Source organism: Anabas testudineus, chromosome 8, assembly GCF_900324465.2.
Source record: "Anabas testudineus chromosome 8, fAnaTes1.2, whole genome shotgun sequence".
In the NCBI taxonomy this organism is placed as follows: Eukaryota; Metazoa; Chordata; class Actinopteri; order Anabantiformes; family Anabantidae; genus Anabas; species Anabas testudineus.
In genome coordinates, this window is record NC_046617.1 from 19,265,559 (window position 1) to 19,290,835 (window position 25,277).

At 41.7% G+C, this 25,277-nt stretch overlaps 2 protein-coding genes, 1 non-coding gene and 1 pseudogene across 4 annotated transcripts; 1 reads left to right on the top strand and 3 right to left on the bottom strand.

The window, feature by feature from the left end:
- Nucleotides 1-2,303: 2,303 nt before the first annotated feature.
- On the bottom strand, nt 2,304-2,375 carry trnaq-cug. The gene has a single exon. It is a non-coding gene; the product is annotated as a tRNA-Gln (tRNA).
- A 469-nt stretch (nt 2,376-2,844) lies between these two features.
- kdelr3 (KDEL endoplasmic reticulum protein retention receptor 3) lies at nt 2,845-6,319 on the top strand. Its single transcript, XM_026346212.1, has 5 exons — nt 2,845-3,233; nt 3,589-3,689; nt 4,108-4,266; nt 4,437-4,689; nt 5,279-6,319. The coding sequence occupies exons 1-5, from the start codon at nt 3,143-3,145 to the stop codon at nt 5,320-5,322; spliced, it is 648 nt and encodes a 215-aa protein (XP_026201997.1). The 5' UTR covers nt 2,845-3,142; the 3' UTR covers nt 5,323-6,319.
- A 216-nt stretch (nt 6,320-6,535) lies between these two features.
- LOC113152717 lies at nt 6,536-8,067 on the bottom strand (annotated as a pseudogene).
- A 1,083-nt stretch (nt 8,068-9,150) lies between these two features.
- Nucleotides 9,151-23,480, bottom strand: LOC113152435 (ankyrin repeat and fibronectin type-III domain-containing protein 1-like). Of its 2 annotated transcripts, XM_026345691.1 has the most exons (20): nt 23,277-23,480; nt 22,067-22,193; nt 21,172-21,567; nt 20,601-20,865; nt 20,281-20,481; nt 19,107-19,223; nt 18,175-18,272; nt 17,758-17,848; nt 17,080-17,187; nt 16,242-16,341; nt 15,317-15,446; nt 15,034-15,153; nt 14,684-14,787; nt 14,303-14,417; nt 13,856-14,022; nt 13,457-13,634; nt 13,145-13,307; nt 12,253-12,419; nt 11,802-12,000; nt 9,151-11,199 (listed from the first exon to the last, which is right to left on the bottom strand). In XM_026345691.1, exons 3-20 carry the CDS (start codon nt 21,331-21,333, stop codon nt 10,475-10,477), a joined length of 3,210 nt encoding a protein of 1,069 aa, XP_026201476.1. In that variant the 5' UTR covers nt 21,334-21,567; nt 22,067-22,193; nt 23,277-23,480; the 3' UTR covers nt 9,151-10,474. The 2 variants fall into 2 exon arrangements, with proteins under 2 accessions (XP_026201476.1, XP_026201484.1); XM_026345699.1 differs by lacking the exon at nt 22,067-22,193.
- Nucleotides 23,481-25,277: the final 1,797 nt, after the last annotated feature.

Sequence of the window (25,277 nt, forward strand, 5' to 3'; positions counted from 1 at the left end):
CCTGTCTAAATTATAGATCGGATGGTGGGGGACATCTCTTCAAATTCTCTTCCCCTGAATAGAGATTGTGGGTGTTGAATCTGTACATATGTCAGTTCTACAGAGGAAGAACAAGGAGGCGGATGGAGACTGTACCTATGTATTGAGAAAAAGTGAAGTAAACAGAAACTTTGAAAACACATGGAGGGAGATTCCCAGGGTTTCACTTTGGAGACAAGTTTGTCTTCTGCTGTCTTGGATGATGTAATGAGAACTGCTCATGTGTGACATGCTGTACATGTAGTTTTTTTCACTGGTTTGTTGCTGATCAGTTATCTGAACTAGTTACTGTTTGTCTGTGGAAATGAACAAGCTATTTTGTATGATGTAGTTCTGTTTGAGAGCTACTAGATTTATTTGAGGTTCTTGAAGAACGTTAACACAACTAACGGCAAGTGGAAATATTTTTCATCCTCAGTCTGAGAACTGGTGAAGAGAATTATAACTGTAGTCAAAAGGCCACTGTGTACATGTGCTGCTTTGTAAATAAAAACACCATTGATGAATGGATAATTTGAACTTTGCGTGACTGTTAGAATGGTTATACCTATTAATAACCTACGTGTCAATCATAATGTGTCTGTGTATGGTGAGAGAAAACTGATCCACAGTGGAGCATCTGCGGAGAGGAGGAGATGACCAGGCAGACGGACACCTCAGTGCAGGCCGTACTGTGTGTATGTATTAATAGCTGCTAATCAGACCAGTGTGTGTCAGATTAGTTCCCATAACCTTTTCCTCAGCACACACTTATTACAGCATACGGATGTGTCAGCTCTGTGCAGAGGATGTCCTCTATAGTGTCTGCTGGTCAACCCTCATCCCAGTCACCTATAAGAGATTAACCTAACAATCATTTCATCGCATATTTCGTGTATTAGCCTCTGTTCCTTCTCCTTGCATCCCTTCATCAATGTAGATTATAAGAACACTTTGTCTTGCTCTACTTTAAAAGTCTGGTGACTTACATAGGGACCAGGTTCTTTGCTGGATGCTTCAGGTGTGTAGTCTTCGCCTGTGCCCCCTCACTTCTCTGCACCAGTGAAGATGCACTCAAAGTACTGTGGAAGTATTTAGTCTCTAATCTCAGGTGTACTGTGCTGGTTTTACTGCATCAAATGTAAGAGTAGGATGTGTGGCAGATGATGCCAGAATTCAGCTGCAATTTGTGGTTTACTACAACATGGAGGACAAATGAGGAGGTGGAAGTGGTGGGATTTAATGAGGAGGGAGACACCAAGAGATGAGAAATGGAGAGAGCGAGCAGTTTTAGGTTTTGACAGTGATTCAGTGAGCAGAATTAGAAGGAAAAAAAGATGTAGGTGGAATGAAAGTGTCAGAAGACAGTGAAGACAAAGCGAGCGGAGAGTGTTTTAAACACCGAGGAGCACCGTGGCACCGCTACACACGCTCATAATACTATATTAGAATTATAAATCATTTGGCCTGTAAAAATGTGATGAGGTGATGAGGTCATTTTGCAGCTGAGAACAGCGATACAGTCCATTATTCAAGATGTGTAGGATGAAATATGTTCCAATCACAATCTGTCACAGACAGTTATTCATCATCTACTGTGAAACATGATTACAAATATGATCCACTTATTTCATCAGTTTGAATCATTTCATTTATGCATTGTGTGTTTCACTTAATCCCTCTAATTATTTACCGTGATCACAGCAATATAGCAGGTGCATGTTGTGTGATTCAAGTTCCTCACTTTCTACAGTTTGTAAAAAGACTTCAACGTGTTTTACATAACGACTTAAAGATAAGATAATAACTGATAGAAACAGGTAAATAGTTAAAAGTTCTACTGGGGACAAGACACTAAAATCCAGTAGAAGTGCCATCACATTACTGTTGACTTTTTAATCACAGAATTTCGACTTTTAAATCTAATAATTTCCTCTAAATCAAATTTTTTAACTCTTTCCTAATCGGTGGCTGAACTAAGAGAACTGCTCTGCATGTTTGTTGCTGTCCAGAAGCAGCTTTGTTTAATTTTCTTTTATATTTCACCAGGTAGCTGCAGTTGAACTGGAAATCAACTGAATATATCAATGTTTTGGCTGCAGGATGGAGAGTTTCTCACACAGGAACTAAATCTGAATCTGATTCAGGACAGATCGTGTTCAACAGGAACAGAACATTTGTCACTGTGTGTGTGTGAGAGTCCACAGTTATTCTCTGTGTACCTAAGGTGCAGTGTGTGTGTTTAATCTGTCATACATCCTTGTGGCTGAAAAAAAAAAAAACTCAGGTTCCACCGAGATTTGAACTCGGATCGCTGGATTCAGAGTCCAGAGTGCTAACCATTACACCATGGAACCGCTGCGGGTCCCTTCATTAATCTGCACCTGGAGAACTGAGACTATGTTCTGAATGTAACTCTGAGGATAAATGGAAATCCTCTGCAGTGCTCCTTCTTAAAGAACTCCCTCCTCATGAGAACAGTTGTGTCCTGTTTCCTTTTTGCCTGCAGCTTGTCGCCATCTGCAGTTGTGTCGGAGCTGCAGCGGTGAGGATGGAGCGGAGCGTCTAAAAGTTAGCGACAGATAACCGAGCAACACAGGAAGTGAGGGGGGTTAGCCTTCTAAATAAAACACTAACATATTTTAAAATAACAAATCACCTGACGGTAACAAAAACTACTAAACGTGTGTTGAATTGAAAACTGAAACTATTACAATACTATATTAATCAGGCTAAAGTCAAAACAGAACTGCGTGTTTTAACTAGTGTGACTTTTACTTTTAAAACAAGAACCGGAAAGTGTTACACACTGTTGATCCGGGCGAACTTGACGCTGGTTCCTGCTGGTTCCCTCTGGTCCGAGCTGTCAGCCACGTCACCTCCTCTTAAACAACTTTTCGCTCAGACTCCTGAAGACGCTGATGAGCTTATGAGGGAAACCGGCGCATTTTTAATTGTTTATCTACTTCTGCTCAGATAACCGGGCTACAGACACCGCAGGAGACCAGTGTGCAGCTGCGAGCTTCGTGTCACTTTGTGTTTGTTGCTCTCACGCAGCTCGTGTCTGACGACGACAAAGGCCTGTTTGACTTTTATTAAGATTTTGTTGCTGAACACAAACAAAATGAATATTTTTCGGTTGGCGGGCGACCTGTCACACCTGGTGGCTATCATCATCCTCTTGCTGAAGATCTGGAGGTCCAAGTCCTGCGCTGGTAGGCTGAGCTGTCGCTGCTCTTTAACTTAGTGGAGACTTTTTGTTTTGGTCTGTATCCTGTAGTAAACATGCAGCTTTGCAGAACACACTCAGTAACTACTTATTTTTTATACAAATTCAACGATCTGTGTGTGTAGATATCAGATAAGAGCCCGGAGAGTACTTGCATTGCTGTAGCTGTGCAGGAGTGGAAGCTACGTGGCAATGTTAACAAAGCAGCCTGCTGCCTGCTCCACTTACTGCAGAAGGATCTACATCTAAAACCAAACTCAGTCTGCACCACAGCTGCCAACACTGCTGGGATGATCTGTTTTGCATAATGATTTATCTTTTTTACTGTTATTTGTCTTTAGGCATCTCTGGGAAGTCTCAGGTGCTGTTTGCGCTGGTCTTCACCACCAGGTACCTTGACTTGTTCACAGTCTTCATTTCCGCCTACAATATCGTCATGAAGGTGAGAAACCCCACACATACACCTGCATTTCCCCATTTTCACCTTTAACCTGCAGTAACCTTAATAAAAAGTGTTTGTGGCACAGGGTTAGATTGATTCATCCACACACCCACTGAACTGGTCTAATGTCCAGAATTTGACCCAGAGTTTTGCTCCTGAGCACATAAATGCAGAAACACGTCGCTCTGGTCAGTGTGACATTCACAGGCACACACACTCACTTAGCTAAAGCTGACAAGGTCCACACAACAATCACAACAACCCAGTTCTAAATCCTCTCATGAAGGTCATGATGAACTGTTTTAGAGGGGTCGGTGTAACTATGCAGTTCAGTCCACAGACACCAGTTACACCCAGAAAACAACTTCTTCTTCGTGCTCATCCATGGTTATTAATTGATATCTGACCCTGCTCTCAGGTGGTGTTCCTCGCTCTGTCCTATGCTACCGTGTACCTGATCTACATGCGCTTCAGGAACACATATGACTCGGAGAACGACACGTTCCGCGTGGAGTTCCTGCTGGTGCCGGTCATCGGGTTGTCCTTCCTGGAGAACTACTCTTTTACCCCCCTGGAGGTGAACAGATTCAAGTATTTTCAGTACTGCTGGATGTGATGTGATGTGCTCTGCAGCCAAGAACACAGAATCGATTTATTTGCAGCTATTTATTATCACTTAAATGTTTTCATGTTAGGAGTTTAATTTCAGCAGTTCTCACGTGTCTCCCTCCCACTGGTTCCATCCAGATCCTGTGGACCTTCTCCATCTTCCTAGAAGCAGTGGCCATAATGCCGCAGCTCTTCATGATCACCAAGACCGGTGAAGCAGAGTCCATCACCACCCACTACCTGTTCTTCCTCGGCCTCTACCGGGCCCTCTACATAGCCAACTGGGTGTGGCGCTACCACACAGAGGGTTTCTTCGACCAGATCGCGGTGGTGTCCGGCGTTGTGCAGACCATCTTCTACTGCGATTTCTTCTACCTTTATGTCACAAGGGGTGAGTAAAGATCATTTTAAAGATGATGATTTAGTATTAAAAGCTGAAATCCCTTTAGATCAATAAGAGAGTTTTAGCATTTAATTATTTTTTATTTGTTTATTTAGTTTAGTTTATTAGTAGTAGCGGTATTATCTTTATAATCCTAATGTGAATTTTAACTTGAGTAATCCACTGCTTCCTCTATGAAATATCAAAAATAATGACAAGGGCTTGTTGTTATTTGCTGAACTAGTCCAAACACTTGTCTTTTATTACCAAAAATCCCCAATTTATCATTTTCTGTTGTTACAAAGCAAAGACAGTGAAACTTCATTTAGAAAACAAACACTAAGAAACACAAACTGTTTCTTATACACATTTATTTAATGTACATTTACTAATTGGACAACTAGAATGTGTGCTGTTTCAATTCTGTGAACAGTACAAACTGTTTATTAACATATTTCGTTGAAGAGGACATGCATCCTATTTGGCAGCAGCTAAATAAAGATGAATCTTGTTAGGTGACTGGGAGCGGTGTTCGTAAACAGACGAGTGGAGAAAATCCAGTTTTGTGGTTTCAAACCCACCCTGTCTGTCTCTGCAGTGCTTCGAGGACAAGGAAAGATGTCCCTGCCGATGCCCGTTTAAAGCCCCCGCCTGCACTGCTCGGCCACCCATCTGTGCCTGCTACAGTTCAGCATCTGAACACAGACATGAACCTTCAACTGTTCATCTATTAGCAATGGGACTAATGGTCTGATGACATCCTGTTGGCCTAAACGAGTGCACGTCTAGAAAAAATGAATTTCTTCTGTCTGATTGTACTTTTGTGTCTGATTGGTGTGAATGTGACTCTTTGTACGTGTGTGTTTGAACACATCTTGTGACGTTTGTTATGTATGTTTGTTTTCTATTTCGTTTTATTTTTTGTTTCTGTCTTTATTACATGTAGTAGAAACGTGTCCCTCATGTGCACACACAACATAAAACCATGCAAGTCACACTATAGAAGCTGTGTATTTGCTTCTACTTTCCCCTTTAGGTGCTGAGGTGACTGTGGCTTTAGAGATTATTAGATTGTCAGATCCTCAATAATATTCCTGATTCTGTACAAGCACTCAGATTGTACAAAGCTTTGGTTTCCACACACAGCACAGCTGTAAATCCTGTGTTTCCCGTCTTAAAGCTGTAAGAAGCTTCTACACTTTATCACAAACTGTTGCCTGATGACAAATATTGTTGTATTTGTAAAGTAGTTGTATTTCTCTAATATTCCACAAAGTGTTGTCTTCTTTCTGCAGCACCTGAATAGTTTACTGCATCACATGCAAACATTTTTTTCTTATTGCCAAGTATGTTACTGTTTTGTACTTCTAGTCTGTCCTTTGTATTTCAATGTGTCTTTAATGGGAGAGAAAAGGGCTAAATATTCTGTCGTGTCAGTAATCAAACCAAAGATGGAAGAGAAGGCTGCTGCAGTGTTTCAGTTTGTCTTGTCAGGAGTAAAAATGGAAGAAGAGGTATCAGGGAGTCTTAAATGTTGTATAATTAACCTGATTAACACTTGTGGTACTCACAGAAAGTTGAATTGCACAGCATTTTTATGACATTTTCTTTAATATTACACGAGTTCTTTCAAATTAAAGGTGTGGTTTTGTTCTTTGTCACCTCAGGAGGATATTTACCTTCCTGCAGCACACACACACACACAGCACACACACACAGCACACACATTGTTATTTAACAGTATGATCTGAAAGTGCCGGTGCATAAAGATAAAGTGACAGCAACTATTATATATATATTATATTTAACTCTTGTCCTAAACACCTTGTGGAACGTGGTCACAGTCAAATCTCCCTCAGCGCAGAAACGTTTTCCTGTGTTTGTATAACACCTTCCCTCCCTCCCTCACTGCCCCTCCCACCACCTTCGCAGCTGAACTGATGGAGAGCGGCGTCGCCGCCAGAAGCTGCAGCCTTCTCCACTACCTTTACCTTCTTTACAGCTTTCCCTTTCCCTTTGTCCTTCCCCATGATCCCTGCACCTTCTGCGGCACCTTTCCCCAGTGCCGTCACCAGCTCGCACCAGAAAAGCCTCTCCGCCCTCTTCCTGGCCTCTTCCTCCTCCTCCTCCTTCCTCCTCCTCTGTGACTCGGGTCCTTTCTCCTCTATGTCTTCAGTCTCCTTATGAGGGGACCCCACCTCATGGCCTCCTTCTCCCAGGATCCTCGCTTGTACCTCCTTAATTGCCCACTCAGCCTCCTTATACATATTGTTGCTATAGCAACCGCCTCCATTCTCTTCCACAATCTTGTCTACTTTCTTCAGAAGCTCCACAACCTGTCCTGTCTCCTGTTTACTGTTATCAAGGACGTGATACCCTCCATGACAGCTGCTGACGAACTCTGACAGCTCATTACTCTCCTGCAGGAAGTCCTCGATGTGTTTCCCCTGCAGCTGGTCTCCCCAGGTGAACAGCACCATGGTAAACCTGGTGGCTCCAGACCCAAACGTAGCCTTGATCCACTCGAATGCATCTCTCTCCTCCTGGGTGAACCTGCCAGGTTGCAGAGTCACCAAGAAGGCGTGAGGTCCTGGAGAGGACAGGACAACACACCGCCCCACCTCCGCCATGACGTCCTGATGGGACAGGTGTGTGTGGAAGAACCCAGGTGTGTCAATCACAGAGACGCTTCGTCTGTCCACCATCCCAGTCTGTTTCTTACAGTGTGTGGTCACAGAACAGGGGGAGACGTTGACCCGGAAGGCGGATCTGCCCAGGATGGTGTTGGCTGAGGAGCTTCTGCCTGTTCCTGTCCTCCCCAGCAGAACAATCCTCAGGCATTCGGCCGCTGAAGTAGGAGGTGACGCTTCACAGACAACAGACCAATCATCATCATAGCACAGTGTTATTAATACAGTAATCAGTGGTAAAGCAGCTTAAAGCATGTCCAGAAAGTTCGTCTTTGAATGTTTTTAAAGGTAAACTTATTCTGATTCTCTAATAAATGATGGTGATGATTCCCTTCAACAGTTTTCTGAAAGCTCTTGTTCTAGTTTAAAGAAGAGCTGCTTTGTCCACAGTTCTTATTCCTACTAACAATCATTCTTGCAGAAAGACATTTTGCATGTTTTGGAGCACACATCGCCCAACATAAGGTTAACAGACTTTTTTTAATGTCTTTTTTTTTTTATTACTTGAATTCTTGGTAGTACTATTGGTAGTAATAATATATGCAATAGCACAATTAAATCAGATATTCCAAAATCCCACATTTAGATCGATTTATATGCTTTGGACTGGTTAACTGTGATAATGTGTGGATACCAGCCTTGGGGTGATAATAATCCACATACCTTCATGTGACGCAGCATTTTCAGATGACGACATCCTGATAGAGAAACTATCTTCCAGCCGTCGTCCTGACGTTTACTCAGCCAGCAGCAATAACACAACACAATAATTCACTGTGAGTTTCTGCAGCGGGTGAAATGATGCGATTGAATTCACCAGGGAGCATCCAGAGCTGCAGAGAGGAGCTCCACTCCGACTGTCAGCCTGGTCTCTCTTCACCGTAAACCTGAGGTTAAAACGGGTTTTTACTCTCACTTCGGGTGGTGCTGGTCTTATGATCACACTATAATAAGTTGTGCATGAATCTGACTGAATTTATTCGGGGTTGCAGTTCCTCTCGATGACCACCAGGCTGCAGTACAGCTCACAGCTATATTAATACTTCCGGTGAATACTTTCAAAATAAGTTGTCTGTTACAAACCAACTTCACATCATACAGTCAAAATACTAAATATTTAAAGTGATTGATTTTACTAATGTACAAAAGACAATATTGTAGTTGCAGTTTTAATGACGTCTCGTTGCTTCAATGAGGAATAGTAACACACACACACACACACACACACAAAATCACCGGCAGAAATATAGAAAGTGTGAGACACAAAGTGACGGATAAATGACAACAAAGGGACATTTAAACTGGCTAGACAAGTGCTAGTGAGCTAGTATATTATTATGCCTTTAGTACAGTTAGGACAGAAAAGTACAGATCAGTAGATCTTCAGTCTCTTTAGTCTCCATCTCCATCTCCTGTTGTAGGTTTTACATTAACAATTCATTCTGCAGTGAATTATTACATGGCTTGTGTTTGGTAGCTATATTTTGAAAGGTTATACCGGAAGTGTATCTGCATTGATGCAGTGTCAGACTTTGACCACTAGGTGGCAACAACGATATTGAGCTTCAATCCAAGGTTAGAACCAGGATCAGATTTTACTGCTGCTTTTATATTTTATAAAATGTCCTAATGTAGTGACTTATATTAGTATTAGAAGTTTATAGTCACTCACTTTGTGTATGTTGGGAGAATATGCTCTATTAGACTCCAAAAAAGATTCTCCAAATGTTCTTATTATATCATAAAGACGACATGATTAATGCTGCAATTTACTTCTCTCCAGTTGGACTACGCTGTACAGTGTATAATTAACAACAAGTACACACTTAAAGGCTTTGCACAACCAAATTGGTATTTTTTAATCATTCTGCTTGATTTGATTTGGCCCTTTTCCCAGTCGTACCATAACAGGTGCACATTCTGCACACACCCACACAGTCGTGAGAAGAGATCTAATTAGGTACAATGATGGAAAACACTTGTTTGACAATGAATAGATGTTGAGCCTAATTAAATGTTGAACTAAAATGTTCAGGCATCATTTTGTTCTACTCAAGAAGTAGAAGAAATAAAACAAATGCAATTCACTTAAAAAAAACCCTCCTTACTTTAGCAGATTTCAAAATCACTATATGACAGCTTCACCCATGTACCAGTCCTTAATGGGATGTGCAGCAACATTAGGTTGGCCACTTTTAACACAGTCAACAGTTTAATCCATAACAACCTTTAAAACTTCTGATTATGCACATGTTCATGATGTTAAAACTCTTAGTGTGAGTATTTATTTTATTACTATCAAAGATAACACCTTACTAATAAAATGGTTCTGTCCAATAACTAATAAAAACAAGTCCAGTGAAAACAACCATATAAAATACAGATGTAACAAAGTCAGACACTGTGACACAGCTGATATAAATGCATTGATGTGTAAGGCTTCTATGTTGAAGAAACTGAGATACTGAAAGACAGTTTATGCTTCCAAACAGGTGAATTCAGGCAAAGAAATGCAACGTCTGAAGAAACCAAAGAAGAACTCACCCTCTACATCCTCATCACAAATATCTGTAACAAAAACGTTGAGTGTGATTCTTCCAGTATGCAAGTACACAGCATGTATCAAGACCCGAGGGTCTTAGGACAAAGGATGTAGTTCCTGTACAGACTGTAAGGGACTTTAACCCAGTACTGAATGAATGTGATTTAAATTAGACATTTCAGCTGTTGACTGACAACTTTAGGCCCTCTAAATGTAATCTACAACACAGTGAAGCCAAAAGTGAAAAGGCTTGGAGCTTCAGAAAAGCTTTATCACAGCTTTTCTGAAGCTCCCTTTTGCTGAATTGTGTGTATTTACTAGCTTAAGCAGCAATATCACTTTGTGATGTAGTGAGTGATGGATTTATGGATTTTCAAGTCAGAAAAACTGCTGATAGTTTAGTTTAGGCACATGAGCAGATCTAACAGACCGAACATTAGAATAGAAACTGCAGTCATTGTAAAGTCAGAGAGTCTAGTTTGGATTTGTGTCTATTCATCAATGCAGATATGTTTTACTGATTTAAAAATAAGTTCAACGCAGGCTGTTACTTATTTTAATGTCAGGATGAACCGTTCCAGGGTCTGTCCCACTCCACCTGGCCTCTCGCTGGAAGGCACACTGCTTTGCTGGAAACCTGCTGAGCGTCTCTATCAGAACTCAGAACAGTCACGTCATGGCCACTGATGCTCAGTTCGGTGTGACAAACAGTGTCAGACATGTCTTGTCCTTGAAACATCGACCTCTCACTGTGTGTCTCTGTCACGCTGCTGCTGTTGGGCTGGGACTGACACCCAGCTCCACTGATCAAGTCTGATTTCTCCAAGTCAAGGAAGGTGCTGTTTTCTCCAATCCCCAGTCCAAAGCTCTCTAGCATATCCATTACTGATGGCACCGACGGGCCACTGGGGCTCCCCTCCTCAATATGACTCAGTGTGGGCAAGATGTCCACCAACTCTGCCATCTCCATCAGCTGGATGACCTCAGTGATGCTGGAAGGAGAGTCCTGTTCCCCTCTGTAGGCCTCCTGTGTGTCCAAATCTTTAAACTGTGCAACAGCAGCAGCGTCTGGTCCAGATTTGATTAAATCGCTTCCACATCCTAATTCTGACTCGCTACTGCTTGTTAAAGCCACCGTTGTCTGGGCGGAGATGTCTACAGGGTACCCTCCCTTTGCAACGCCATCTATTATCGTCAGTGCAGGATTTTCAGAGACAACCACCACCCCTGGTGGAGCGGAGATGTCTGCAGTGACGACATCTGGTGGAGTCACGTTGACCACGCTCTCTAAAAAAGGGGGATGAAAGAAGGTTATAGTCTTAGTCCTTGATTTAGATGTACGGTATTTAATTACTGAGATGGTCGTCAACAGCAGTATTCTCACATTTCTATGCAGCTATTGTTTCTTCTAGTGCTTGAATGAAATATGTGAGACGCCTGACCTGCAGTGACCTTACTGTTCCCACCTGCCCAACTCTTCTCCTGCAGTAAATATCCAATCACATCCTTGTAGATTGCTTAATTCACTTCCACATCATCTGCCAGATCTTCACTCTTACCTGTTACCTCTTACCAGCATGTAGCTCAAACAACTGACAAACAACTTAGCCAATATAATTTCCCTTCACCATTATTTAGCAGAGAAATCTCCAAGAACCAGACTGAAATTATACTTTTTCAGGACAAAACCTGATTATTTTAGACTCTGACCACCTAGAAGAGTCTATGAAGATTCATGAAATACATTCAAACTGTGGCAGATTGTTGTAAAACCCACTCTACGTCGTTTGAAACTGTCACCATGCACATGCACTACAAGGTCTCTGCAGAGATATGACTGTTACTCAAATGTTTGTAGAGTCCCAAGCCATCTGCACCCATCATTGTACCTCTAATGGCTCTCTGTGTCCGACCAGGCCATGTCAATCTAGCGCTCAAACTCTCCTCCTCTTCCTCGCCATCTGGACGTAGTGGCGGGTCTCCTCCCATCACCAGACCTAGAGGCACTGCCCCCACCCACTGCTTTGAGCGAACGCACTGCAGACAGTCCATAATCCAGCGGGCGTCCCTCCACACCACTTCTAAGCGCTGATGAAATGAGCAGCAACGGGAAAGTGAAATCAGTTAAAGATATAACAAATGGTGATTGTGAAATATTTAAAATATAAAATATTAGTATTAGACTTTAATCAATTAGTGAAAGACTTTATGTTATATTGATTTATCCCATTAAACTCACATTAATCATAGAAGAGCAGACAAAAAGAACTATTTTAAGCTTTGAGGTGACTGAAATGTGGATTTATGTAACATTGATTATTCTTCCTTTCATAATCTTACATGGGAAAGCTCAGCGATGTGGTTCAGGCGCTCTCGGGCTTCCTGCAGCTCCTTGGTGTCCAGTGCCTCCCGCAGAGCCTGTTGGGCCAGATGAGTGTCCAGCTCCAGCCTCACCCAGGCCTGGCAGTACTGGGACAGGAAGTCGCGTTCATAAGTCCAGAAGTGAACTGGTGAGGAGTTAAGAGAAAAGAAGCTTCATTAACTCACAGCCGAGAGAAAAGAGCCTCAGAACTCATTAACACACTTTATCAGACATTGAGCGTGGGAATTTTCAACAGCGGTCAGAGGGGGGAAAGATGGATTTAAATTTGAGTCAAAACAAATCCTCAAGTGTGGATGAAAAACAGGATCAAAGCGCTAATTAGATAAGAAAAAACAATAAATGCGGCTCATCTTCAAAAGAGCAAAAGATCAGATACAGTGCTTCAGTTTCTTACACTTTGCAACCAATCTGGCAGCGGTTAAAATGCATTTCATGGGTTATTTTTTGGTTTATTTTAAATCTTTTTTTTAGTTCCATTGAAGATGAGTCACATTTTGAGATATATAGCAGAAGAAATCGTTCTTTTCACTTCACTGCTCACTGGTTTCATGTGATACTATTGTTTTAAAAAGTGCCACAGGCACACCAAGCTGTTCCAAGTAACAAGAGATTAACCTGCCAGGTACCTTATCCTGACCTCAGGCTCCCAGTCTGACAAACAAATAAAACTATAAATCCAAAATAAAAACCCTTTTTCAAATTCACTCTTAAGGATTTTAACCCAGTGAGAATCACAGTTCCATAAATGTGAACCCCTTTAACCTGTGGTTGTCTAACATTTGGGAACAAGGAGATAAAATCACCTTAAACTTACACATAAAAGTGCATATGTGGGAAATCGTCACCTACCCAGCTCAAAGATCTGCAGGGGCATGGTGAGACCAGGCTCCTTGGTCCCCACCAGAGGCCAGTAGCTGGAGCTGAAGTCCTCACTGGGGGGCAGCAGCAGAAGCATGGACACCTTGTCTCCAAACTGCAGCAGCTGTCCGGTGTACACACCATACTGATAAGCCTGTCAGAGACAGCAGATACAATAATAAAACGATATCCTAATGATATGAAAACCTCTTTGGAATAGTCCTCTCCTCGTTAAACACTTCAGAAAGTAACTCCTTAGAGAGGAGGGTTTAGTGGGAGATGGCTATTTGAAATCATCTTTACCCTGTAGAGGGGGATGTTGAGCTTTGTCAGGAGATGTGTGACCGCAGCTCTCAGAGACCGGATGAATTCAACCGTCTCGCTGTTCTCCATCAAGCTCTTCTCTTCACTGCTCAACATGTTCTGAACACTGCCATTGGCCGTGGTCTTAACATGACTCTGGAGCCATGCCCACTCCTCTCTGTCACACAAATATGATGCAATTACCGAAGCACTTTAAACAACATTCAACACACAAAACTTTCTCCGATGTTGGACTGCAAGTTTAATTAATGCCAGGAAGTAATACAGTATGTTTTTAAAATCCCCTCAAAGCATTGTCAGTAAAAATGACATAGTATAGTATAAAACATAGTTTGTGGTGGGCTTCACACAGTATATGACATGTTCAGACTCTGCTACCTGGACACGTGGGCATTGTGTCGAACCCGTGTGTGGCACAGTACATTGGGCAGCCTCTGCGGCACCAGGACCCTGATCTGTTCCACTGAGCTGCACAGCTTCAGGATTCCCACATACAGACCAGGCTGGACTGACTGAATACTGTGTCTGTGGAAGGACAGCTTCTCCTGGGGAACACAGAGAAACATGTACGATATTAAAGATTAAGAGGCGTTAATAAGGTGTAATGTTCAGATGCCTGCAGTTTTAATTTGGTTTCATTTGGTTTGGTAATTTGGTTTGGGCTTGCTAAATTAATTCCAATACATCTTTGGGGTTATTTGAGCTGCACAGGAGAAAGAGAAAAACATGGCTCAATAATCAAGTCAATACGCTCAATAACAGTGCACATAGCGCTCAATGAAGGAGCCACTGCTCAATGTGTCCGTGCAGTTACTCTTTGTTCACCTTGAGCTGTTCATAAAGCATGTCCATAGCAGTGGGCTCAGGCAGCAGAGGAGTTCTGCTGCGGTTCCTTTCCAGACGGGCCAGGGCCATCCAGTGTAGCGGAGGGTCGGGAGGGCTTGGAGCAAAAGAGACAAGTCAGGTTTAAAAGTATTCAGTTTGAATAATTCATATTAGAAAGTGTAACACTAATAACTAGGGGGGATACTTGTATCCTGAACACATCGCTCTGCATGTGTGTCACTGTGTGGGCTGAGTAGTGAGCTGGAGACTGTTCTTTAATCAGAGGGCAGAGGTTAAAGCCTGATTTGATGCTAAGTGCCTTTTGTGAAAACATAACATTTGCACAAAAGCGATTAAGAGAACATGAGAAAAGACTCTCACCAAGAGTTTGGAAACTCTTTCAGAGTCACCAGTAGTACGTTGCCCTGCCGGTCTTTCAGGGGTTCATAGTACAACTGGCCCAGGTCCATAGTTCCCAGTGAAGACTGACAGCAGAGCAAGTTGGGAGAGTAAAACGGAAACATGAGCATGAATAAATATGAGGACATTAGGGATTAATGCAGTGAAACACAGGTTCTGGGGAGAACAGGTATGTAGCTTGCGATAGGGAAGTGAGGCAGCAGTAAGAAGAGTGGGAAGAAGAAGAGATGTAAAGAGGTAATTAAAATAGCAATTAACCCATTTTGATGCTTCTTATCAAGCAGAGTACAATAAGCTGCTTAACGTCCTACCTGCAGCTGAGAGACGGCTCTTAAAATGTTGTGCCTGTTCTGAAGTAGGGAGGAGGGAGATGAATGAGCAGAGAAAAGTGCCTGCTGGAGCCACGGCACTTGTTGCCACGCACAGGACAACTACAAGAAAAAAAAATCTAATTTAAACTGCATTTACTCAGAAGATTACACAGCTTTCAAATAAATAAGCAGTTGACGTGTTTTTAAATGAAAAATATCACTGACTACATGTTCTGAGATACCAACATTATTAAAGTCAGCGTGGGTTGAATTCACAGTTCACCTTAGCAAACCAAAGGAAGTCTTGGATGATGGAGTTGGAGCAGCACTGGATCTCCACCAGTGGGAGTTGGTCTTCTGCTGTCACCAGGATGTTTTCCTTGTGGTAGAACACAGTTGCCAAGTACACACCCCTGATGAGATCAATATGAAATAGACCACATAAAGACAAAATATAGACACAATCAACAACAGCAGCAAATATTTAATAGGTTACTCTACTTCTACATTAAAGCCACAGCCTTCTATCACTTTCACAAGTTGATACTGGCTCAAAAATCCTAAGAAATTATAAAGTAAGATTAAGCTTATCTGCAAAATATCAACTTTGTGCTTTGATTGATTTATTTATGATGATTTTGCAGTGGATTTTTAAACTGTCTCATTAGATGAAAATATGAGATAGATGTGAGAAGTGTTATCTCCCCAAACAGCCAAAAATCCTTCTAGTAAATAAAATCATGTAAATGTGTTATCACAAACCAACATGATAGAACATGTTTTTTAAAAGACATCAATATTCTCATTAAGCTGTATCACTGTAAATATCAATAAACTCTGCTGCTCCTCTGTGCCACAATTTTTTAAAGCAATGCCTTTATTATTCACCTGCTCCTATTTGGGAGCTGTCCCTTTTATTCAGTGCTAGCTACTGTGGTGAATGTGGTCCACTGAATGCATGTGACAGAGAGAGGCCTTGATCATTCACTTGCAACGTGCCGCAAATTCAGCCATCCTTCTCTTCTTCAAAAGACCTCTTCACTAATCTTGAGGCTGCATCATTGTTCTTTTTCAATAACTGTAACAGATAAAAGAGCTTGGACCTCTACTTTGTGGTCTACGCTGCTGTAATCGCATCACATTTATCCGTTATTCCCCCACACCCTCAAGGCACAGTGGGACAGGTAAGACGGATGAGAGAGTGTTACCTCTGTAGGAGACGAACAAACTTAGTGGCGGATTGGAAGAGTTGTTTGATGCCTCGAGACATGGACAGGCGCTTGCTGGGACTCTGGGGCTTAGAGCTTTCTGTGGAGTGGAGCACAAGAGGATCAAGTGGGATGAGAATCACTTTATGTGTCCAAAGACATTTACTGTGCATGTACAAGGTATTTTACAGGGTGAAGGTGGAGAAACTGTTTCCTCTGTAGTGAATGGAGCTGAGACATGAATGTGGATGCTGCTGATATAAAATTATGTAAAGACAGAATAAAATGTGCTACAGTCAAAATATTAGGTGAGAAAGACTGATGTTGAAAGAAAGATGTTCCAGTGTCTCTGACATGTCTTTTCTGATATTTCAAAATAATTAATACAGTACAGAAAAACATTGTCAAAATCCTGGTCTAACTACAGTAGTTATATGCATGCAAATAACTACATACATGTTTTTGACAGGCTCATTTTCAAATACATTTATGCACAAAGGTTTGTGCCAAATGTTAAGACATTACTTCAAGTGTTCCTTACATCTGATATTGCATTCACAACGATGCATGAACGCATGAACGGGACACACAGGAGGTCGAGGTGACCTTGACCTTTCACAACCAAAATCTAATCAATTCATCACTGAGTCCAGGTGAACATTTGTGCTATATTCGAATAAATTCCCTCAGGGCACTTCGGAGATATGGCATTTACAAGCCACTGCTACTGTATTGCTGTAGCAGAGTTATAAAGAGCTGTTCTGATGAAATCTGTCATATTGGAACACCATTCAGAGAGCACTGATCTAAATGTATATCAACAAAAACCCAATGTTACCTATGCAATATCCTCTGTAATGTGGTTCTCTGGCATCTTCAAGCAGTTTCCTTACCAGGCCCTCATGGTTTCTGAACTGTGACTTCACACCGACACACTCTCTCCAACCTGCATGGGAAACAAAAGAGAAACAAAACATCACTTTCATTTTTGTGGAGTTAAAGAAAATCATTCAAGACATCGAGAATCCATTCACAGGCGAGTCCTGGGAGCTAATTTTTTTCTTATCCTGGTGATTAGGACGCAAGAGCAATTGTATGAGACCATCTGTGTGCTGTGCCTCTGAAGGGTTTGATGCTGATTTATTCTGAGCTCCTCTTAAGTCGGGTAATAAGTTTAGTTACATTACTGACACAGTAAACATGGTGAACATCACTAAAATCGCCACTGTTTATTTTTGCACAGCTAGAGCAGCTGACATACAAGAAAAGATTATGAGCCAAATTTCAACACAAAGCAGCACGGGTACCACGGCCCATTGACATCAAAGTGACATCTTAAATTCTCCACGTTTTAATAATTCATTAATCTACCAGCCATGACTGGATTCCACTTCTTTCACATCCAGCTTGATGTCAGCCAAGTAATTTCATTACACATAGACAGAGAGAGAAAGAATAGAGGCCTTTCAGTGCTGTAAGCCCACATTAATCAAAGTTCGCAGTTCGGGATACTCACTGGAGGGGGCAGCGCTGACTGGCGTAGAGCACTGAGGCAGACCCCATCCTCTCACATTGTAGGCACTCACTCTTACGAAGTAATGTACTCCCTGCATTTGGAGAAGCACCAGACCACCAAATTATCACCATGCACTAACCTTATGAACATATCGCTTTTATTATGAATTTATCTGGTTACATAGGGCAGCTGAGTCAGATAAGTGTTCCTTGATGGAAAGTGGTTCAGCACAGTAGATGTTAACTGGGGAGAAGGTTTTTTGTGTTTTTAAGTGCGGGTATATTGTGTATACACAACTACATGTCCCTAAACTGTTAAAGTGTGTGTTTGCATGTACAATATCTGCAGAATGCCTATGTTTACCGTTAGTATCTGTAACTGTTGTGATGTCTGCTTTGTGTGTGCTGTCTGACTTACGGCTGTGAGTCCCGTGATGGTATAAGATGGATTCTTGGTCTCTGTGACTTGGGCTGAGCCAAGGATGCGTTTAAAGCTGGCTGAAGTGCTCCATTCCACTGTGAACACAACAACCATCTCACTGACTGATTATTCTCTGGCTTTACTCAAAACCCCCCTAGAGGAGAACTAAGGATCTGAGTGTTTACAATGTCAGGGACTTGCTCTACCTGGGCTTAATCTACTTTTGCTGCAAAAGTATGACGTTTATGCAGCTGTAAAAAAAGTGGCAAAAATAAAGAAGCCAAACTAGATGCATAAATAGAATAAACAAACAGGAAGCATTTCACTGAACAATCTGGTGTTAGACTGAATTCTTAGCACATTATTTTTTAACATTTTCTTCAACCCCGAGAGTTTTACACATTTTTAATTCATCCTCAAGTTGTTCCATTGATTTACCCTCTAGAACAAGTTTGCTTTTTAAGTTTGTTCTTTCTCTAACTTTTTCAAACATAAATTATCTGCTAAGATTATAACGACTCCTCGCTCAGTCTTAAAATCAATTTTGTATAATCTCTGGTAGCACTGGTGTGTTGGCTAAATTAGCAAATTTAAAGTAAACTACATATCAGATTTTAATATGTGTAACTTCAGAAACAGATGGTTTCGGGGTTTGAGAAGAATATTTGCTGAAAATTCTTATGGTCCTTTTTCTGTAAACAAAAATTAGGTTATTGTGAGCGCATTTCCCCAAACCTCTACACAATAAGTAACAATAATTGAGCAGTGTGGAGTATACACAGCACTCCCAGGTAACAGATGTTATACTTTATATTACAATATGCATGCATGGTTTCCTTATTTAATTCATCATGCCACTGATTGTTTTTGTCATTGCATCACCCCGTATGCATCTATGAGTTATCAAAGTTTTCTTATTTACCACCCACCTTTGTAGCGAGTTATGAGCCCCACAGTAGTGTCACCTTCTGGCTCTTTGATGGCCACAAATAAAGAGGAAGTACTGGTCACCAGTATGGAAACATGACTGGGAGGGCTCGGGAGCTCTGATTGAAACATTAAAAAGACAAACCAAATTTTAAAATAATTAAACAACCATATAAAAAAAAGGTATTGCACAAGTATAATTAACAAACCCTGAATCTGTAACTGCTTTACCTGCCTACATGCAAATAGAGCGAGTTTAAAGAGTTCATCTACAGGGATCAGTAAACTATCACAGCATTATTATTACAACAATTCCAGTGTAATTGTGCTCTGCTCCTTCTGAAAGGGTTTTCAATTTTATAAATTACTCAAACTGAGCTGTGAGCTGAAGTAAATCTACTTTATCATATCATATATCTTTTATAATTTGAGCGTTCAGTTGCCACTTTTTACGGACAGCAAGTTTAATTTCACTGCAGCCAAAAAGAAGAGTGTTGGCCTTTTTGCCCTCTACAATAATGCTGTGGTCATAAAACAGCCTAAGAAGGAAACTGAAAGCACTTAGGAGAGAAATGAAACAAGAGCTAAGCAGACGTTTATACAGAGCAATTAGTATAAGTGCAGAGGGGACTTCACATGATACTAAAAAAATGTGTTTAAATCAACGGAAAGTCCACTGAGAAGACTTGAGCATGTTGGAGCAAGGAAAGAAAAGCTAACAGGCTGAATAAAGAACAAAACAGATCATACCGAAGGCTTGGAGGACTGTATCCATGAGCAACAAGGTTTTTGAGTTTGAAACAAGCAGCCACTGGCAGCAGGTTAGAGGGAGTGGGCATAGGATAGTTTGGAAAAAGGTTGATGACAAGGCAGTTTGCTGAATTTTTGATGAGCTGCAAGGAGCTGGAGGGAGACTTTCATGAGGCTGAGTTACAAGAAGGGAAATCAGTAAAACTTAAGCAGAAGTTGGGCTGTATACATGATCGCTCAGGTCCTGTCAGCAGTGATGGATGGCTTGGTAGAGAGCTGGGAAATATATTAAATTCTCCTATGGTTGAGAGTTGGTTTGATGAATATGAGTATTTCTAACAAGTGAGGGCTGAAAAGAAATGGACCTGTGACTGAGACTGTGTCCCAAGCCATGGTTGAACAATAAGCTGACCCGAGACCACTGACCTGTGTTTTGGAAGTTCTCTCTCATCCGACAGTACAGTTGCAGCCGGAGGCTCCACAGGCGGATATATCTCTGAACGTCAGCCTGTGCCTGAGGCGCTGTCCCTGCCTTTTTCCCTAACTCCTTCTTCCTCTCTTCCACCCTCTTACCCGCCAGCGCCACCAGAGCATCCAGCTTAAGTGCCCACTCTGCTGGTTGGCACACTGAGTGGAAATACAGAGAGCAAGAGAAAGGGCACAGTGTGAATAGGTTTTGCACTGAACCGTACAACAGCGACACAATCGCTTATGTTAGCGGAGATATTTTAAGACATAAGACTCACAAACAGGGTTATGCCTGGCTCCCGCCTTTGTCAACACATGCAGCAGAGGTGAATTGTGAGTAAGGGCGGCCACGTCCAAGGGGACCAGGCCCTGTTCGCTCACCCTGTTCACCGCCTTCTCTCTCTCTCTTTCCCAGTCCTTCTCTTTCTTCTCTCCTCTCTCCCACATGCTGCTTCCTCCTCCACAGTTGGTGTGATCTCTGGATAGCAGACTTTGTACAGCCAAAGTGTCTTCATTTTCAACTGCCTCCCACAGGGTTTTGTACTAAAGGGAACCAGAAGGAAGGGTGCAAGGCCACATGAGGGAGAAAGATATTAGAAGTGGGTTCATACCAAAATACAGATTTATTTTATAAGTTAGAGGGAAGGGAGTTGCAGAGGCAGTAATACAGGACACATAAATCAAATCATGAATCAAAGTAGCAGACTGATCTGGGACAATGTACCCGTAGCGACACAGGGGCGGCTTGTAATGTCACAGACATATCCAGTACTTCCCACCATAATGAAACAGTCACAGGACGAGTAAACACATCAGACCTTCTCTTGAAATGACACCTAAATATCTTACAGCATCTGCAGACTTGCTGAGGTGCTTGGGGATGTCAGTTTCCCCTGCAGCAGACGACTCCCCACCCTTCAGTCTGACAGACAGGTTTCTGTAGATGCGCTTGGGCGAGACAGGACCCAGAGAGCGCCGGCGCTGGGGTGGGTTCCTCATGGATACAGACATGACGGGCAGAGACAGGAGAGAGGAGAAGAGAGATGTACGAACACACGGGACGATGGAGGGTAGCTGAAGAGAATGAAGAAATAAATGGGGGTGTGACAGACTGGTTAGCTCATTGGAAGAAAAATTAGGATCCTCAGGCTGAGAATCACACAGAGAGATGAGAAAAGTGACATTTGGAACGGAGAAAGCTAAACTTTATGAGAGTATGAGGTGAAGGTGAAAGTCATCAGAAACCTGGGGAGAGAAATAAAAAAAAAAAAATAGAGTCAGGTGCATGTAGATTATTGTACAGTGAAAGCAATTTTCTACCAACTTGAAGGGTAAGTATAAGCTGAGCTGGGTAGTGCTTTTGTGTGGGTGGATAAATGGATAAAAGTTACAATGCCTGTACACAGCAGATGAAAAATACCTTCAAGCATCCATTTTTGTGCCTCCTACTATTCTGCCCTTTGTTCTTCTTTTACCCGCCATAATGTGACACTAGTTTTATTAGCACTGAATGGGGTCTCTCAGCGCACAAAGCAACCAACCCATCAATCTAATTAACTAAAGAAAAGTAATCTCTTGTAGAAGAGCCAAAATTCTTTACTTCTAACAAATATGAATGTCCTCGTATCATCAGCTCGAAGATAAAAATCCATCATCACCAGTGCAGTAATGATGGTTCATTATGATTTCCATTGCCGTTTCATCAGTACAATCATTCACTTTTGTGCCTGAAAATCTGTCTTACATTTTTTTCCCCAAACACTTGGAGCCAAATGCAGTCTGGTGTGGGTTCTTCCCCCTTCCTCTTCAATCAGCAGATCTTCTCTTTCATTCGTCACTGTCTTTCTTCTCGTTCCCCTCTTTTCACAGGCCTGCAGTTTGGAGAGTGATTTTCACATCACTGTGGTTTACATCACGCCCTGAGCATTGTGATCTGAACAGCAACTTTGTAAATAGGAGATACTCAAACTCTGCCATCACTGCCATCCAGCTCTCTCTCGTCACCACTTTCCCATCTACAGGAAAATCTCACATTTCAGTTTTTTTCCAGCTCTCTGTATCAAGTCTGACTGACATTGTTCTTGTGTCAAAATGAATGCCCCCCTGACAAAATGGGCACTCTGACCACAATGACGCCACCACCTCTTGGTGACACATGTACCTGCTACCCCACTGTGTGACTCACTGAGCCTGCACTGTGTGTATGCACAGATCACTTGGGTAAGAGCAACTACTTTTATTGGCTTCCCCTTGCCGGTTTGTTATGAACTATATGAGCTGTGAAAAGTGCCGGTGAGGCTGCCGAGAGATGGCCTCTTTTTTGGCACAGAATGAAGATCAGACAAAGCGAGACACCTGACAGAGTGTGACAGTGTAACTGTAATACTGTAGGTTAGAGATGTGAGCTTTAAAACAACCTATGTTGACCCATGTAGAGACGCACACTGAACATTCACTGTGGTTTCTTGCATGTCACTATGTCTGGCTGTGGTGAGGTCGTTTTTTTTTATCTCAGCTCTGAGTCCCACATGCTGACAGCATCATGCATCTTTGCAAATATGCTTTCTGTTTCTGCTAAATGCTGTGGCTGACAAGTTTAATGGAAATCTAAAAAGTACTACTACCAATGCCCCAGGAAATAATGCAGTACCCTACATCTGTGTTAACAAACCTCAAACTGTTTTCTTTATCAAATTAATTTGATCAGTTTGGCAACAAACACGATTTAAATGATCATAAAAGTCAGACTGTGATGCTGACCAGTAAAACAGTAGGTGATAATGTTTCAGATAATAACCAGGCATCCAAAGGCTTCCCAAGAGTTGGTACAACTTACAAAACCCCATGCAACACTCAGATTAGCTATGAATTCAGATTTTAAACAGTAAACAGATATTCCAGTAGCTAGACCACTGGATAAACCAACAGCTTATTCTGAGTTTTTAATATCTTACCGTTATTCACAGATTCCTCTTCAACCTTTACTCCTGCGCTGCACCGATGCTTCATGTTTCCTCTTTCATGAACGACTTCCTTTTCAGCAGATAAAATCCATCCATCAACTTCGGGAGTTTTCATCAGAGGCTGAAGTCGAGTGAGGAGTGAAACCAGCTGTCGATCGCCCTCGCACCTCTTCCTTGTTCCGCCCTCTTCCTCCTTAATTTAATTTAATTTCTCAGAACCAAACGTTTTTATAGTACTTCTCTGACTTGATATGATATTTGTAGACTGCTGGGGTTAGAATTCAGAATTTAGCACAGTCTCACCATCTACAAGTCACATTAAGATTTACAACAGGGGCGGATTTAGCGGGGGGACAATAAGGCATCTGTCCTCACAGCCCCTAAATTATTAACACAAGTAAGACCAAATAGAAAGTTGGTACTTATACAATTTCACTGTATTTTCCAAATGTCAATAAGTCTATTATTTTCCCCCCATGTAAGTTTTCCAGACCTGCCATTGATTTACAGATTTTATCTGTCTATAGACATATAATATATATGATATATATAGAGAGAGCCTGTTGTTTCTGGAGTGTGAAGCAGCTTGATGTTAACCAGTAAGGTAAGACAGGCCACCTGAAATATTTTTATTCTGCTCTGCAGTTCAATAGTAGTAGGAATATTTGTTCTCATTATAAAAAAGAAAGAAATTCAACAACATGACCTTCACTGTCGTCAATGGAAACAATAGGCTCAGCTGCAATAATGTGAGCAGAGTCAGATTTTGACAAAGTGTGGGCTGAGGTGAGTGGAAAAGGTACAGAGTTATATTTAGGACAGCTCAACACCCCCGGGGATGACTACTGTCACAGTGGTGGACTAAAATCACCGGCAAAAAATATTAGTTAATCTGTGAGAACATGATTGTTTCTTAGTGTATGTGTGAGGGATGAGGGGGTGGTGTGGAGTAGACACAGGAAGTGGTTCAAGAAACGCAAAGGCCCAGTGATGTTTGAAAAATGGTTGCATGTTAAGTCCCTACTTATGTGCTGAGACAGAAGCTGTAGCCATTTGTCTCTGAGCTGTATTGGCCCCTGTCTGTGTGAAATAGTTGTCAAATAAAGGTGAGTGATATGCCTTGGCTCTCACCTAAGCAACAAGGAAGGCTCTCCGTCTCTTCCTCTGTCAGTTCATCTCTCTCAATCCCCAATGAAACTACACAGTCTGATGGATTTAGGTTCCATCCAAGCACAAATGGGGACTTTAGAAACAAATATTTTCCACCTGCTTGTCAGAGGTCTGCTACTCTTCTCACTCGGCCAAACAAGGCTTTGACCATTTCCTGCACACACAGTCCTAACATATTGTTTGGCCTCCAACATGTTTGCTGGAGCACAGCAGATTTGTCAAAGGCAACACATATTGCACATTGATGAAACGACTGCACTCACTTGTGCACACTCATGCACAATGAAACACACACAGCTGAGCTGGCTACAATTTATGTCATGCACTACTTTGATGTGCAGTGAACTGTATTTAAGGAGAAGTAGAGAGAGATTATAAATTGACATGTTGGTAGTGGCTGATACTCGCCCCCACACTCCTGTCATCAGATAGTTGCTCAGTTGCCGAGAGGCTTTAGTTGTCATGGTGATAACCAAATTGTGGCCTTTGCTGTTAAACGATACTGCAATGCAAACTCATGCATCCCACCACACACTCACAGCATATTATTTAGCTATGACATTCCTTGGAGGATAAACTGAAATTGATATATAATTTTGAAGGTAATAATATATGCTTTTTGCTGAAATATATATATATTTATTTATTATCAGAATTTGACCCTAAAGGACAGTTTTTCTGAGCTCACTTAAAACTTAAAGATGTGCACATGCAAGCACAATGTGTGGAAACTGATAATCTTAGATAGTCTTATGATGAACCTAAAAAGTGTGATAGACAGCATTATAACTACCAGCACACACACAATTAAAATAGGCATCA

Excerpts from the sequence above, each read along its gene's own strand:
- kdelr3 (XM_026346212.1), top strand. The coding sequence starts at position 3,143 with ATGAATATTTTTCGGTTGGCGGGCGACCTGTCACACCTGGTGGCTATC. Across the intron at positions 3,690-4,107 it reads CCTACAATATCGTCATGAAG|GTGGTGTTCCTCGCTCTGTC; the intron begins GTGAGAAACCCC and ends CCCTGCTCTCAG. Across the intron at positions 4,690-5,278 it reads CTACCTTTATGTCACAAGGG|TGCTTCGAGGACAAGGAAAG; the intron begins GTGAGTAAAGAT and ends CTGTCTCTGCAG.
- LOC113152435 (XM_026345699.1), bottom strand. The coding sequence starts at position 21,333 with ATGTCTGTATCCATGAGGAACCCACCCCAGCGCCGGCGCTCTCTGGGT. Across the intron at positions 20,482-20,600 it reads AGCCAGGCATAACCCTGTTT|TGTGCCAACCAGCAGAGTGG; the intron begins GTGAGTCTTATG and ends ATTTCCACTCAG. Across the intron at positions 13,635-13,855 it reads CACAATGCCCACGTGTCCAG|AGAGGAGTGGGCATGGCTCC; the intron begins GTAGCAGAGTCT and ends TTTGTGTGACAG.